Source organism: Chlorocebus sabaeus, chromosome 18 (assembly GCF_047675955.1).
Source record: "Chlorocebus sabaeus isolate Y175 chromosome 18, mChlSab1.0.hap1, whole genome shotgun sequence".
In the NCBI taxonomy this organism is placed as follows: domain Eukaryota; kingdom Metazoa; phylum Chordata; class Mammalia; order Primates; family Cercopithecidae; genus Chlorocebus; species Chlorocebus sabaeus.
This window is the reverse complement of record NC_132921.1, coordinates 18,156,103-18,168,547: the sequence shown is the minus strand read 5'-3', so window position 1 is coordinate 18,168,547 and position 12,445 is coordinate 18,156,103. Positions and strand designations below refer to the sequence as shown.

The following is a 12,445-nucleotide window of genomic DNA, read 5'->3' as shown; positions in this document are numbered from 1 at the left end:
TAAATTTATGAAAATAGCCATGTCCTCCGCCTTTATTTTTATTTTATCCTAGTTATTATATGGGAAAAGCACTTAAACAAGTTTATGTTTTAAGAATTTTATAAATTGATTAAATTGCAATATTAGTGCAAGTAGGATAAGAGGAGCATGAATTTGTATATTGGTAGCTCTTAATCCTAACCTCAGCCATTAAACTAAAACATTCTTTATCATAACTGGAAAATATTCTGTGTGAAATCAAGCCACAGCAGTGGGTGTGCATTATATTAAATATTAGCATAAAAAAGAGCAATGCGATTTTTAAGTACTTTTAAAGTTCACTCTCATATTTTATTATCCTGTTTGAATTTTTTTCCCACTTCTTCAAAGAAATAGGAATGCCAGGATTTTATAATGTTTCCTCACCATATCCCAGACAAATTTTCTAATTGCCAGAGAGATTTTTATAATTCCTCCTGTTACAACTCTCAGTGCGCTTCTCGGAGTGGAACGAATAGTGACAGGAGAGTCATTGTCCATTTGTAGTAGAGTTTGTAGTAGACTTTGTTGATTTGTCAAAAGTGCTTTCTAGTGTGAACTGCAAGGATTTGAGAGATTTTTAAATATTTAGTAAAGATAAAAAAACAGGCTGAGCAATGATTAATAAATGCCAAATTCAGAGTAGATGTTATTGCCTCTAGAGCAGAAGGGATTTGGGGCTGAGTCGTATTTTTGCTATATCTGTAATGTTTTATGTCTTCAAAAAACAAAGGTCTGAAGCAAAATCTCCGTACACTAGCAGTTAGCATTTTTAATAAAAATGTTAATACCTGTTTAATCTGGATTTTGACTACACTGATGTTTGTCATATTATTTTCTATACTTCTGTGCTTAGATGTAAATAAATAGTAAAAACGTGTTTATTTTCAGAAAGAAATCCGTAGCTCCTTGGTTCTTTCAATGTTGCAACAAATGTTAATGGAAGATAAGGCAGATTTGGTAAGAGAAGCTGTTATCAAAAGCCTTGGTATCATAATGGGATACATTGATGATCCAGACAAATATCATCAGGTATGTTTTTCAGAATGACCTCCTTTTACTCAATTACAAAATTCCAAGTATTATAATATTCCAAATCTCTGATTTGGATACTTTATAATATATCATAAGGATGGCAGGTGTGTCAACTTTAGTCATTTGAGGATGGCTGCCTGGTTTCAATTTTGCAACTCAGAGGAAAGAATGCTACAGTTCAGTTAAAGTATCTGCCACAGCTTTCTGGCAGGAAATTGGCAGGATGTATTCTGTTTACCACTCCCTCTCTTTGGTTTGCTCATCAGTGGATACATGGCAAGGCTAGGATTATGGATGGCCTTCTTTCTTGCTTAAAAATATTTTCTTAATTTATTGAAATTTTTATTACCTTTTAATAAGTGTTTTATTTTAAGTTTATCCCTTTAAAAATCTACATTTTCCTTTTTCTCATTGGCAGGGTTTTGAATTGTTGCTGTCAGCCTTAGGTGATCCCTCAGAAAGAGTAGTTAGTGCTACACATCAAGTATTTTTACCAGCTTACGCTGCGTGGACTACAGAACTTGGAAATTTACAGTCTCATCTTATACTTACACTACTGAACAAGATTGAAAAACTTCTCAGGGTGAGTTCTTCCTTTGTTTATATAGTTTATAGAAATTTAAAAGGTCTATCCTAAGCCATCTTGGAAGAATGTTAGGGAACAGAGACAGAAAGTGCCCCTTAGCTTAACATGCTAATACATTACCAGTTAAAGATACTGTTGGACTGGGGCCAAGAAAGAGATTTGAGGAAGTTTTGCTTTGCTGAAGCTGGAGGAGGAGAAAGGGCATGATGTGCACTGGTTAGCTGAAATGCACCTTCATGGAAGTAATTCCTGCGTTATTCAGAAAGCTAGTTCTTTCTTGACCCTTCTGAGTAGTTAAATATTTTACACAAAGCATTAACTCTAGTTCCAGAATGCAGAGAAAATGAGTCTCTAAAGCTTTCTTACATAGTGTCAAAATTGCTTTAACTGTGGTTGTTCCACTCCAGTAGTTCATTTCTCATTTATAAAATGAACTTTTAATTTTTCCCACATACAAGAATTAAAGAAACGTTGATGAAACAATAGAAACTTCTTGATCCAGTTTTTGTACTAAAAGTTTCTTTTAGAGACTAGAAGAGAAACTATTATTTGTGTAGTGCATACTATGTGCCAAATCTATAAAAAGAGATAGGAAGTAGGAGAGGGGAAGTATTATAGCATGAACTGCTGCTGGGTTAGCATTTGAGCATTTCTATATGCCAACAGTGAATAAGCTGAAAAAAATCAAGAAAGCAATCTCATTTACAATAGCTTAAAAAAAATGCCTAGAAATATATATAACCAAAGAGATGAAGAATCTCTGCCGTGAAAACTATAAAACATTGATGAAAGAAATTAAAGAGGAAATGTTAAAAAAAATAAAGATATCGATATTCAATTGTTCATAGAAAAATTGTTAAAAATGTGTATACTACCCAAAGTGATCTACAGATTCGTTGCAATCCCTATCAAAATACCGGGGACATTCTTCAAGATATAGAAAAAGCAATCTGAAAATTCATATGGAACCACTATGACTAACCAAAACAAGCCTGAGCAAAAAGAACAAATCTGGAAAAAGTGCACTACCTGACTTCAAAACATACTTCAAAGCTCTAATAACCAAACATCTTGGTATTGGCATAAAATAGACATATTGACCAGTGTAATAGAGTAGAGAACCCAGAAATAAATTCACACATTTACAGCCAGCTCATTTTTGACAAAGGCACCAAGAACATACATTGAGGAAAGGACAGTTTCTTCAGTAAGTCAACTGAAAATGGATTAAGGATTAAATGTAAGACATGAAACTACTAGAAGAAAACATTGTTTCAGGACATTGGTATGAGCAAAGATTTTTGAAGAAAAATCTCGAAAGCATAGGCAACAAAAGCAAAAATAGACAAATGGGATATTAAAGTAAAAAGCTTCCCCACAGCGAAGGAATCATCTGAGTGAACAAACAGCCTACAGAATGGGAGAAAATATTTGCAAACTCTCCATCCAACAAGAGATTAATAACCAAAATATGCAAGGACTCAAACAACTCAACAGCAAAAAAATAAATAAATAAATAAAATTAAAAAGCCAATTAAGGAATGGGCAAATGATCTGAATAAACACTTCTCAACAGAAGACATGGCCAAAAGGTATATGAAGAAGTGTTTAACATCTCTAATCATAAGGTAAATGCAAATCTAAACCAAAATGATTGTCACCCCAGTTGAATATCTGTCACCCCAGTTAAAATGACTATTATTAAAAAGACAAAAAAAAAAAACAAACAAACGCTGGTGAGGGTGTGGAGAAAGGGGAACCTTTGTACACTGTTGGTAGGAATGTAAATTAGTATAGCCACTATGGAAAACAGTGTGGAGGTTTCTCACAAAGCTAAAAACAAAAATATCTCTAATCCACCAATCCCACCACTGGGTATATATCTGAAAGAAAGGAAGTCAGTATATTGAAAAGGCACATACTTTCAAGGACTCACATGTTGAGTTTCAAGCACTCACATGTTTCTTACAGCACTATTCATAATAGTCAGGATATAGATTCAATCTAAGTGTCCATCAACAGATGAATGGATAAAGAAAATATGGTATATATACACAATGGAATATTATTCAGCCATTTAAAAAAAATGCTATCCTGTCATTTGCTGCAGCAGATAGCCTAGAGGACATTATATTAAGTGAAATAAACCAGGCACAAAAAGACAAATATTGAATGTTCTCACTCATATGTGGGAGCTAAAACAGTTGTTCTCAAGGAGGTAAAGAGTGGAATGGACCAGAAACTGGGGGCTGGGGGAGTAATGAATGGAAAAATACAGTTAGATAGAAGAAATACATTCTAGTGTTTGATAGCACCGTAGGGTGTGCTATCAAATATATATATTTGATAATATGCAATATATTATATATATAATATATACTATACAATAATAGATTATATATTTCAAAAATCACTAGAAGAGAAGATTTGGAATGTTCATAATACAAAGAAATGATAAATGTTCGAGGTGATGCATATCTCAATACCATGATTCGATCATTACACATTGTATGCCTGTATCAAAATATCACATGGTACCCCATAATATGTACAATTATTTATGTATCAATTCTAACAAGAAAAAAGATAAAGTGATTCCTGTCCCTTACTTTAATTTCTTTACCATGTCTTATAAAATTTCAGAAAATAAGAGCTTCTCTAATAAAAAAGTAAAGTTATAAAAACTATTCCCTACGAATGGAAATGACTGATGTTTACCCTATAATTTTCCATGTAAAAGATTCTACCACTCTATAGTGCCTTACCGCTTGAGTCCAACATACAGATCCTTAAATCTTTGATTTGCCACAAAGAGGAAGAACATCATACATAAATCCAATTAGCAATGTAGCTTCAAAATACTAAAATTAGCTTCCACCTCCTTATGTTTCAGGAAGGAGAACATGGGCTGGATGAACACAAGCTCCACATGTATCTTTCTGCCTTGCAGTCGTTGATCCCATCTCTCTTTGCATTAGTGCTACAGAATGCACCTTTCTCCAGCAAAGCCAAGCTTCATGGTGAAGTGCCACAGATAGAAGGTACTGAACTTGAATTCTGGAAGAAAAATGTAGAATATGAGCTTAGCTTCCCAAAGAATTGTTTTTTATTAAAAGTCTAAAAATCACTTTATATGACAGCATAATTATTAAAATGTATTATGTGTACAGAATCTTGTGGTCATCAGATTATACCTAGGGTAAACAATACAGCTTCATCTTTTATGGATAAGCCCTGTTGTCTTTTTAAATAATATTTATACTTTCTTTTTGCTCTTAATCTATAGCCTTTTTATAGCCTTTCTGGGGAGGCTGAAATAAGTATTTCCTTCAGTTAACAGATCTGAGTCAACAAAAGATTCATTTAATAGTTACTAGTGCCAGTATATGAAGCTTGTCATTTCTGTTTTCTTTATATTTTCTTCCCCAACTTTTTAATCTTATTTTTAATAGGGGAAGGTAAATATAATTATTTTTTTCTACTATGTCCTTGTTAGAAAGAAATACAAGCATCTGTGGCAGAATTTGTGTTTTTCCAAAGAAGAAATGTGACTTACTTTCAGAAGTATGTAAAATTGACAGCAGAGGCCAGTATTTTCTTATCTTACTCTCCAGGTAGCTAGTAAATGACCTTTGCAAGTTGGCAGACAATTGATAACCTTGTTGCATCTTAACGTCCAGGACAAATGGCTATAGACAAGCTATTGCTATGTGTCAGGCACCTTTGCAGCCTTTTCAAAGTTGTGAAATCATCCATGTCTCTTACTGGTTTCTAATGGACAAAGAATTACAACATTGAGAACATCAACAGACACTTAATCTTTTTCAGTTTCATTTTTCATGTAAACTGTAGGCTACATGGAGTATGTATTTGGAGTATGATGCAGTGTGTCCAAAGATACATGAAGCCACATGATAAAAATAGTGTATACTATTTGAATGTCAGTTTTATTTGGAAAATTGAGAATGAATCGTGTGGAGTTAATTTAACATTTTTAAATGATATTATTGAGGAGAATGAAAATTCAGACTTTAGATAAGACTTCATAAAGCTCTCCCAGCTGGCCACTTCAGGTTCTGTCCCTTTACTCTTACTCATTTAGGCATTTCATCTGCCTAGGGATTTTCCTGTCTTTCTGATTCCCTTTTTCTTTTTAATTTTCTGTATTCCTTTACTATGGCTGCCTTAACAAAGTACCACCAACTGAGTGGCTTAAACAACAGAAATTTATTATCTCACACTTCTGAATGTTAGAAGTCTGAGATCAAGGTGATGGCAGGGCAGGCTCCTTAGGAAAACTGCAAGGTAAAGGCTGTTCTGGGCTCTCCCCTGGCTTCTGGTGGTTTGCTGGCAATCTTTAGTGTTTCTTGGCTTTTAGATGCATCACCCCAAACTTTGCCTTTATCTTCACGTGGCACACTCTCTGTGTGCTTGTTTCTGTGTCCAGATTTCCCCTTTTTATAAGGACATCAATCGTGTTGGTTAAGGGACTACTTCAGTATGATTTCATCTTGTCTCACTACATCTACAGCAACCCTGTTTCCAAATAAGATCCCATTCTGAGATACTGGAGATTAGGACTTAAACATAAAAATTTGGGCAGGGGGCAGTTCTACTCATAATACTTGTTATTCTCTCATTTATTTCACAAATGATTCTCAAATGTCATCTATTGCCAACCATATGCTACAGATTAGATAGAACAGTACCATCCTGAACATATTCCTTCTAATACTCATGGGATTCCTTCTAACAGTTATGTGACTTTTCTTGTGATTGTCCTTTATTTTTGGTTCTTGTTGACTTATTTTAACTTTCTGACTTTTAACAGTAGCTATAAATGTTAATGTTATTATACCTTCATTTAGGTTATAATGTATTTATTATAAAAGGTTTTATTATATCCTCATTTAGGATATATCCATATGTCTATATGTCCATTTATATATACACACACATATAATTTGGGTTATAATTTGTTATGAATGAAGATTTGTTTTCTCATAAAAATGGTAACCCACACAAATATTTTTATCACCAATTTATTACACAACATGAACAAATATTTATGTCAGGCATTGTTTTAGACACTTAGGACACAATCATGAATAAAATAGATAAAAATTTCTGCTCATAGTGCTTACATTCTGCTGTGGGAATAAAATCTTTTGAGATTTGTTGGATTTGTTCTCATATCACAAGAATTTCTTGATTTTCCTAAAAAATGACTTCATTAGTATATTTCAATTTTATACTATACAATAAGAAAGTAATTAAATATGAGGAGGAAGGACCTTATTTTCCTTTCAACAGAATATCTAAGTTCCCAAAATGCCAATTTCCATATGATTTATTTTGCTTCTGTTATGTGTAGTGACTAGGTTTCCTCGGCCTATGTCGCCTCTTCAAGATGTGTCCACTATTATCGGAAGTCGTGAGCAATTGGCAGTGCTACTACAACTTTATGACTACCAGCTGGAACAGGAGGGTACAACAGGCTGGGAGAGTTTACTGTGGGTTGTCAATCAATTGTAAGTTACCACCTCCATATTAATTTGAATGGATGATAACTCTTATATTTAGCCTTGGCGCTGAGGACAAAATATAACAAAACTTTTAGAATGTAACTTGGCATCATTTATGGTAAACACCTTTAGGGCACAGAGGATTCACACCACTGGATATGTAATTTATCTGAGAAGAAGGTGCTGCTGTATTTTATCCAAATGATCTATCTACCATCTCATTTGTCCAGTCGTGGCGATGGATTTTAAACTACATCTAGACTTCTCATTTTTCAGGCTAAAATGATGCCATCTAAAGCCAAGCTCTTGTGTGAAGCATCATATCCATAGTTTTGAGTCACATTAACTATGTACTCAGAATTCTACCATTAAGGATTTCATATATTTTCTGGCAAACAGTTAAAATTTATTTTTTAAAGTGTATACAGTATAATGTAATCTTACGACCTTTTCAGAGGGTCCCAAACAATGCCATTCCTTTCAAAGAACTAAATAGAAGAGGTTATTAGATTTGCATTGTTTCAGAAATTGGCAAGGAAACAGTAATTTATATGTATCCCCTGCCTATTTTTCTTTCCTTTCACATTCAGGTTGCCACAGCTTATAGAAATAGTTGGCAAAATTAATGTTACTTCAACTGCCTGTGTCCATGAATTCTCCAGATTTTTCTGGCGCCTTTGCCGGACATTTGGCAAAATTTTTACAAACACTAAGGTAAAAACTTGTATTCCATGTTTTCTTATATGAAAAAGACATAGAAATGTAATGTGTAAACACTGTAACAGAGTAAATAAAAGCATAAACCATTCTTTTATCTAATTTGCTTCTTTAATATCTTAGAATACTATGATAGTAAAAAATGTTCTAGTTGGTAATATTCTTATCTTTACTGATTTTCAGAAGATGATTTAGCCTACGCTTCGTTCATATCCAGACTTGGATATAAGCTTTACTCATTGTGGATAGCCTCAAAGATTTTCAGTATTATAGGAAGTGTCAGCTAGGGAACTCAACCACAATCCTTTGAATGTGCTGCTGGTACTTACTGTCTATCACAGGTTCAGGAAGCAGCTGTTTGCTCAGCACACTTTGGTAAAAACCTCAAGAGATTGTGGAACCACAGCAACTTATATATAAAACTTGCTGCGAAGATACCACCTCTTAGAATAGCGTGGACACTGGAGATAAATTCTACATATTTCAGTCATTACCAAAAGTATCATTTGTCACATTTGCCTATCCAGGTTATTTTGTAGTTTCAAATATTAACATTGGAATGTCATTAGATCCTAATTTATTCATTAATCCTATAATCCATTTGTCTTCATAACATTTTGTTAAACCAGTTCTTTAGAGAGCTAATAAAAGACATAAAAAGGTGTAGTTTCTATAATCAAATGTTAATCAACACATTTAGAAGGTAAGCATTTTAATTATTAAATTTAATTTAGTATAGCTCTTTACTATTAAATCTGTAGCTGAAACATTTGAAGTAAATAGTATGGTATAAGGAACTGGACAAAATTCAGAAGACTTGGGTTATGGTCCTATTATCTGTTGACTAATGTTTATGATCTTTAATATTTAAGTTAAATTATCTGGGCTTAGTCTTTTCATGTGTAAAATGAAGAATTTGCTTCCATGTCTTTTAATTCTGTAAGTATGATTCAGTACACGAACCTTTTAACACTGGTCTCTCTCTCAGTTTAAGCTAAAGATACGAATTAATGTGCCTCACCTACAGAGAGAAGGCAAAAACCAGACCTTAATGTTATTGTAGGAAAAACAAAATTATTTTATATTTTTCACTAGCATTCAGTTGTTAAACGGATATAATTTGATTTTCCTGTTATCAATATTGGCAAAAATTGTTTGATATCTCCAAAACAAGTAGCTATTTTTTTTTTTTTTGAAAAGCAAGTAGGAATCTACTTATGTACTTAACAGTAAGTGGTTGTCTTCAGTGGCCTGAAATCTTTGATAACTTTAATAATAAAAAATTTAAGCAAGCCTTTGTTCTAACTTAACATATTAAAGTTAAATTCTGTATTTCATATTTCATTTTGAAAAGTTGTAATAATTAATATCACATGATGAATATGTTACTGAACACCTGAAGTGACTGGAATTCCTTTTCATTTTGTAAAAATACAGCCAAATGCTTTTTTCGATAATTCTAACTGTATAATATCTACCTAAATAATCCTTCTATAACCAAGTTCAGTTTTAGAAAGCAGTAATTTCAACCACTTAAAATCATATTGGAAATTCTTTTAATTTAATAAAAGAAACCAGAGGCCATTGACTTGAGTTGATTTTTTCAAAAATTTATCCTTAAAGTTTTCATTTTCATTAATTTGACTCTTTTATCCTAAGCCTCATGATTAAGAATTAATTACATTTCTGACCACTTGACTTAGTCATCTATAAAGCTAAATAAATAAATAAATAAATAAATAGTAGTAGCAACAGTAGTAAACATTTCATTTAATCAATTTGCCCATTGAACCTGAGACTTTTTGAATTTTTCTTTGGGTTACTTAGGTAAAACCTCAGTTTCAGGAGATTTTGAGACTATCTGAAGAAAACATTGGTGAGTTTGTTCATTATTACTTTTAAAAACAATTGCATTTCTTTATGCAGGAAAAATGCTGTATTCTGCATATATGTAGATTATATAAATGAACTAGCAACTACAATTGAAAAGGAAAATTTATATTATGGAGTTCTTGGTTTTATAACTATGTCACATCTAATATCCTTCCCATGAGGTGACAGTGAGATTAATCGCTGTCAGTCTGATTGTAGATACCTTCATTGTAACCAAATTGATATAAGGCTGAACTTTACAGCCTGGGTACTCAACCTTTAGAGGTCTGAAGTAGTATATTCAAGAGACTGACAATTATAAAATAAGCTGCTTCTAATTCTTAATTAGTTCTGTATACTTTTAAAAATTAGATATAGCGGAAAAGAACGGTATATGAGCATATATGTTTTCCAAATGAAACATGAGAGAAACTACAGGCTTGAATGGGTACCTCCAGCTATTTCGTTGATAGTTTTCACTCATCTACTTTAAGAAGTCTACTTATGGCACCATTGGCCTAAGGACTTGTTTATGTATGGATCTTGTGTCCCTATGTATTTTTCTAGCTTCTAGGAATAAACTGTGGAACATGTGTAGCACCACCACCCCCATTTCTAACTTGGTTGATTTTGAATATATATATCTATATAGAGAGAATATATATATATCTATCCTAGGTGTGTGTGTGTGTGTGTGTGTGTGTGTGTGTGTCTGTATACCTTAGTGGTTTGAGTTGAATGGTTTAGAAAACACCATTTTTGGCAGTCCTCAGAGGTAGTCAGAGAATGAATAAATTAATTCTTTCAAGCCTGAAGACATTGAAGACATTTGGGGCAGGGGAGGGGGACAAATAACTCCCAAAGTTTATTTTGAATGTCTTTTTAAAGGATTGATATTTGTAATGCCTAAATTGTTGGTATTATATGTTTATTATTCTTGTGATAAGTTAGTGAAGAAAAAAGGTAAATATTTTAAAAACTGACAGCTTTTGGAATTATTAGCCACGAATGTTTACCTGTTGAAATAGGAAGTGATTATTAGTGCCTGTATATATAGTCCATATCTATCAATATACTTTAAGCTTATGTTCTGACATTAACATCAACACTCCCTCCCCAAAAAAGGTACTTTTACCAAGAGAATAAACAAATCTCAAATACTAATTAATGTGAAAATGGAACTGTCTTTTTTGCAAAATTTCTTCAGGGCAGTTAGTTAAATAAATCTTTTCAACTCAATTTCTTTATGTAGTACCCTCAGAAAATAATTTGAAGCCATATACAAAATAAGTATAGTTAAAAAACTATTCTTGGGAATATAACAGCAAACATAAAGCACTTGAAACAGTGCCTCATGATCAGTAAATAAGAGCTCTTGGTGCTGTGAATAATAATTGTCCTCTCACAACTTTTCTTTTGAAATTGTCCATAGAGGCTGTATAAGAAAATCTCTTGTAAAGTAGTTACAGGGCACACAACTATGGTTGCATGCTTTCCCCTTTTTCTCTGCTTTACTTAGCATGATTCCTTCCCCCTCCATGAAAATAATCAGGGCTTTGTCTGGCTGAAAACCGTATTGAGGATGCAGGAGGGGCTCAGGAAATCAGGCTAGTACTGAAAACTACCTCATATCTAGAAATAGATCAAATAACATATATCTATGTGCTTTTAGGTGAGTGCGTTTACATTTTACTAAACTGCAAATTGAAAGCATAAAAATTTTGGACAACCTGCCTATATGGACAGTTAGAAGACTTTCAAGAAGAAAGTTCTGATTTCCAATTATGGAAATCAAGAGTATACATCTCGTTTGGGTTATTAAAGTTCTTTCCCATTTATCAGAAATGTTTATGCTAATGGCTCTTCAAGAAACACTAAGTTGTATTTTACAACCACCAAAAAACATGTTTTTCAAAGTAATGATAGTATTTCCTTGTAACCTAGTAAACAGTTGTAATTTTAAATATAATCACATTATAATTTTTTCCTTTACACTTAAAATATACTTACTTTTTTAAAATTATTTTAATAATTTTAGATTCCTCAGCAGGAAATGGGGTCCTCACTAAAGCTACAGTCCCTATTTATGCAACAGGAGTCCTTACGTGTTATATTCAGGTAAGGGAAAAATTCTTACTCTCTAGTAAAAGTCTTTCCATTTAGAAAAATACCTAGTATTGTGTCTTCTTAATGTAAGTGACATTGCTACCAACAAAGGAAAACAATTTACTTATTTTATTCAATAAATAATTTATAATGGATAGCATATTTGAATAATAAGGGCCTGAGTAAAACCTCACTTGAACAAATAAATTTAGAGATTATGAGCTTTTTGATATTTTGTTAGAAGTGTTAGATTATACTGACTTAGCAGAGTTTCTCTGTGTTCCATAAGTTTTTCATAAATAAATGACAAGCAGAGCACATACGTTAGGTGAACTAAGCTACAGAGCACTGTAGAACACTATACCTTATCATCATTTTTAGCTAAGTACTTTTTAATAATGCGGGTTGAGTGTATCCCTTATCTCAAATGCTTAGGATGAGAGTGTTTTCAGATTTTGGATTTTTTTTTTTCAGATAAAGGAGTATTTGCATATACATAATGAGATATCTTGGGGATGGGACCCAAGTCTAAACACAAAATGTGTTTCATATACACATTATACACATAGCCTGAAGGTAATTTTAT

At 32.7% G+C, this 12,445-nt stretch overlaps 1 protein-coding gene across 6 annotated transcripts in view; it reads left to right on the top strand.

Annotated features, from left to right (window-relative positions):
• RELCH (RAB11 binding and LisH domain, coiled-coil and HEAT repeat containing) overlaps positions 1 to 12,445 on the top strand; it is a 125,149-nt gene that overhangs the window by 74,679 nt on the left and 38,025 nt on the right. For 4 of the 6 annotated variants that reach the window (XR_005236981.2, XR_005236980.2, XM_008013881.3 and 1 more), the window contains exons 14-20: positions 910 to 1,050; positions 1,472 to 1,636; positions 4,533 to 4,680; positions 7,014 to 7,170; positions 7,755 to 7,878; positions 9,709 to 9,757; positions 11,792 to 11,871. Coding sequence is in view for 4 of the 6 variants with exons in the window: in XM_008013881.3 (XP_008012072.1) it covers positions 910 to 1,050; positions 1,472 to 1,636; positions 4,533 to 4,680; positions 7,014 to 7,170; positions 7,755 to 7,878; positions 9,709 to 9,757; positions 11,792 to 11,871 (864 nt within the window). In the remaining 2 variants the exon portion in view is untranslated. Of the gene's footprint in view, positions 1 to 909; positions 1,051 to 1,471; positions 1,637 to 4,532; positions 4,681 to 7,013; positions 7,171 to 7,754; positions 7,879 to 9,708; positions 9,758 to 11,791; positions 11,872 to 12,333; positions 12,436 to 12,445 lie in introns of all 6 variants that reach the window. The other 2 variants (XM_073006254.1, XM_037987976.2) reach the window with 2 other exon arrangements.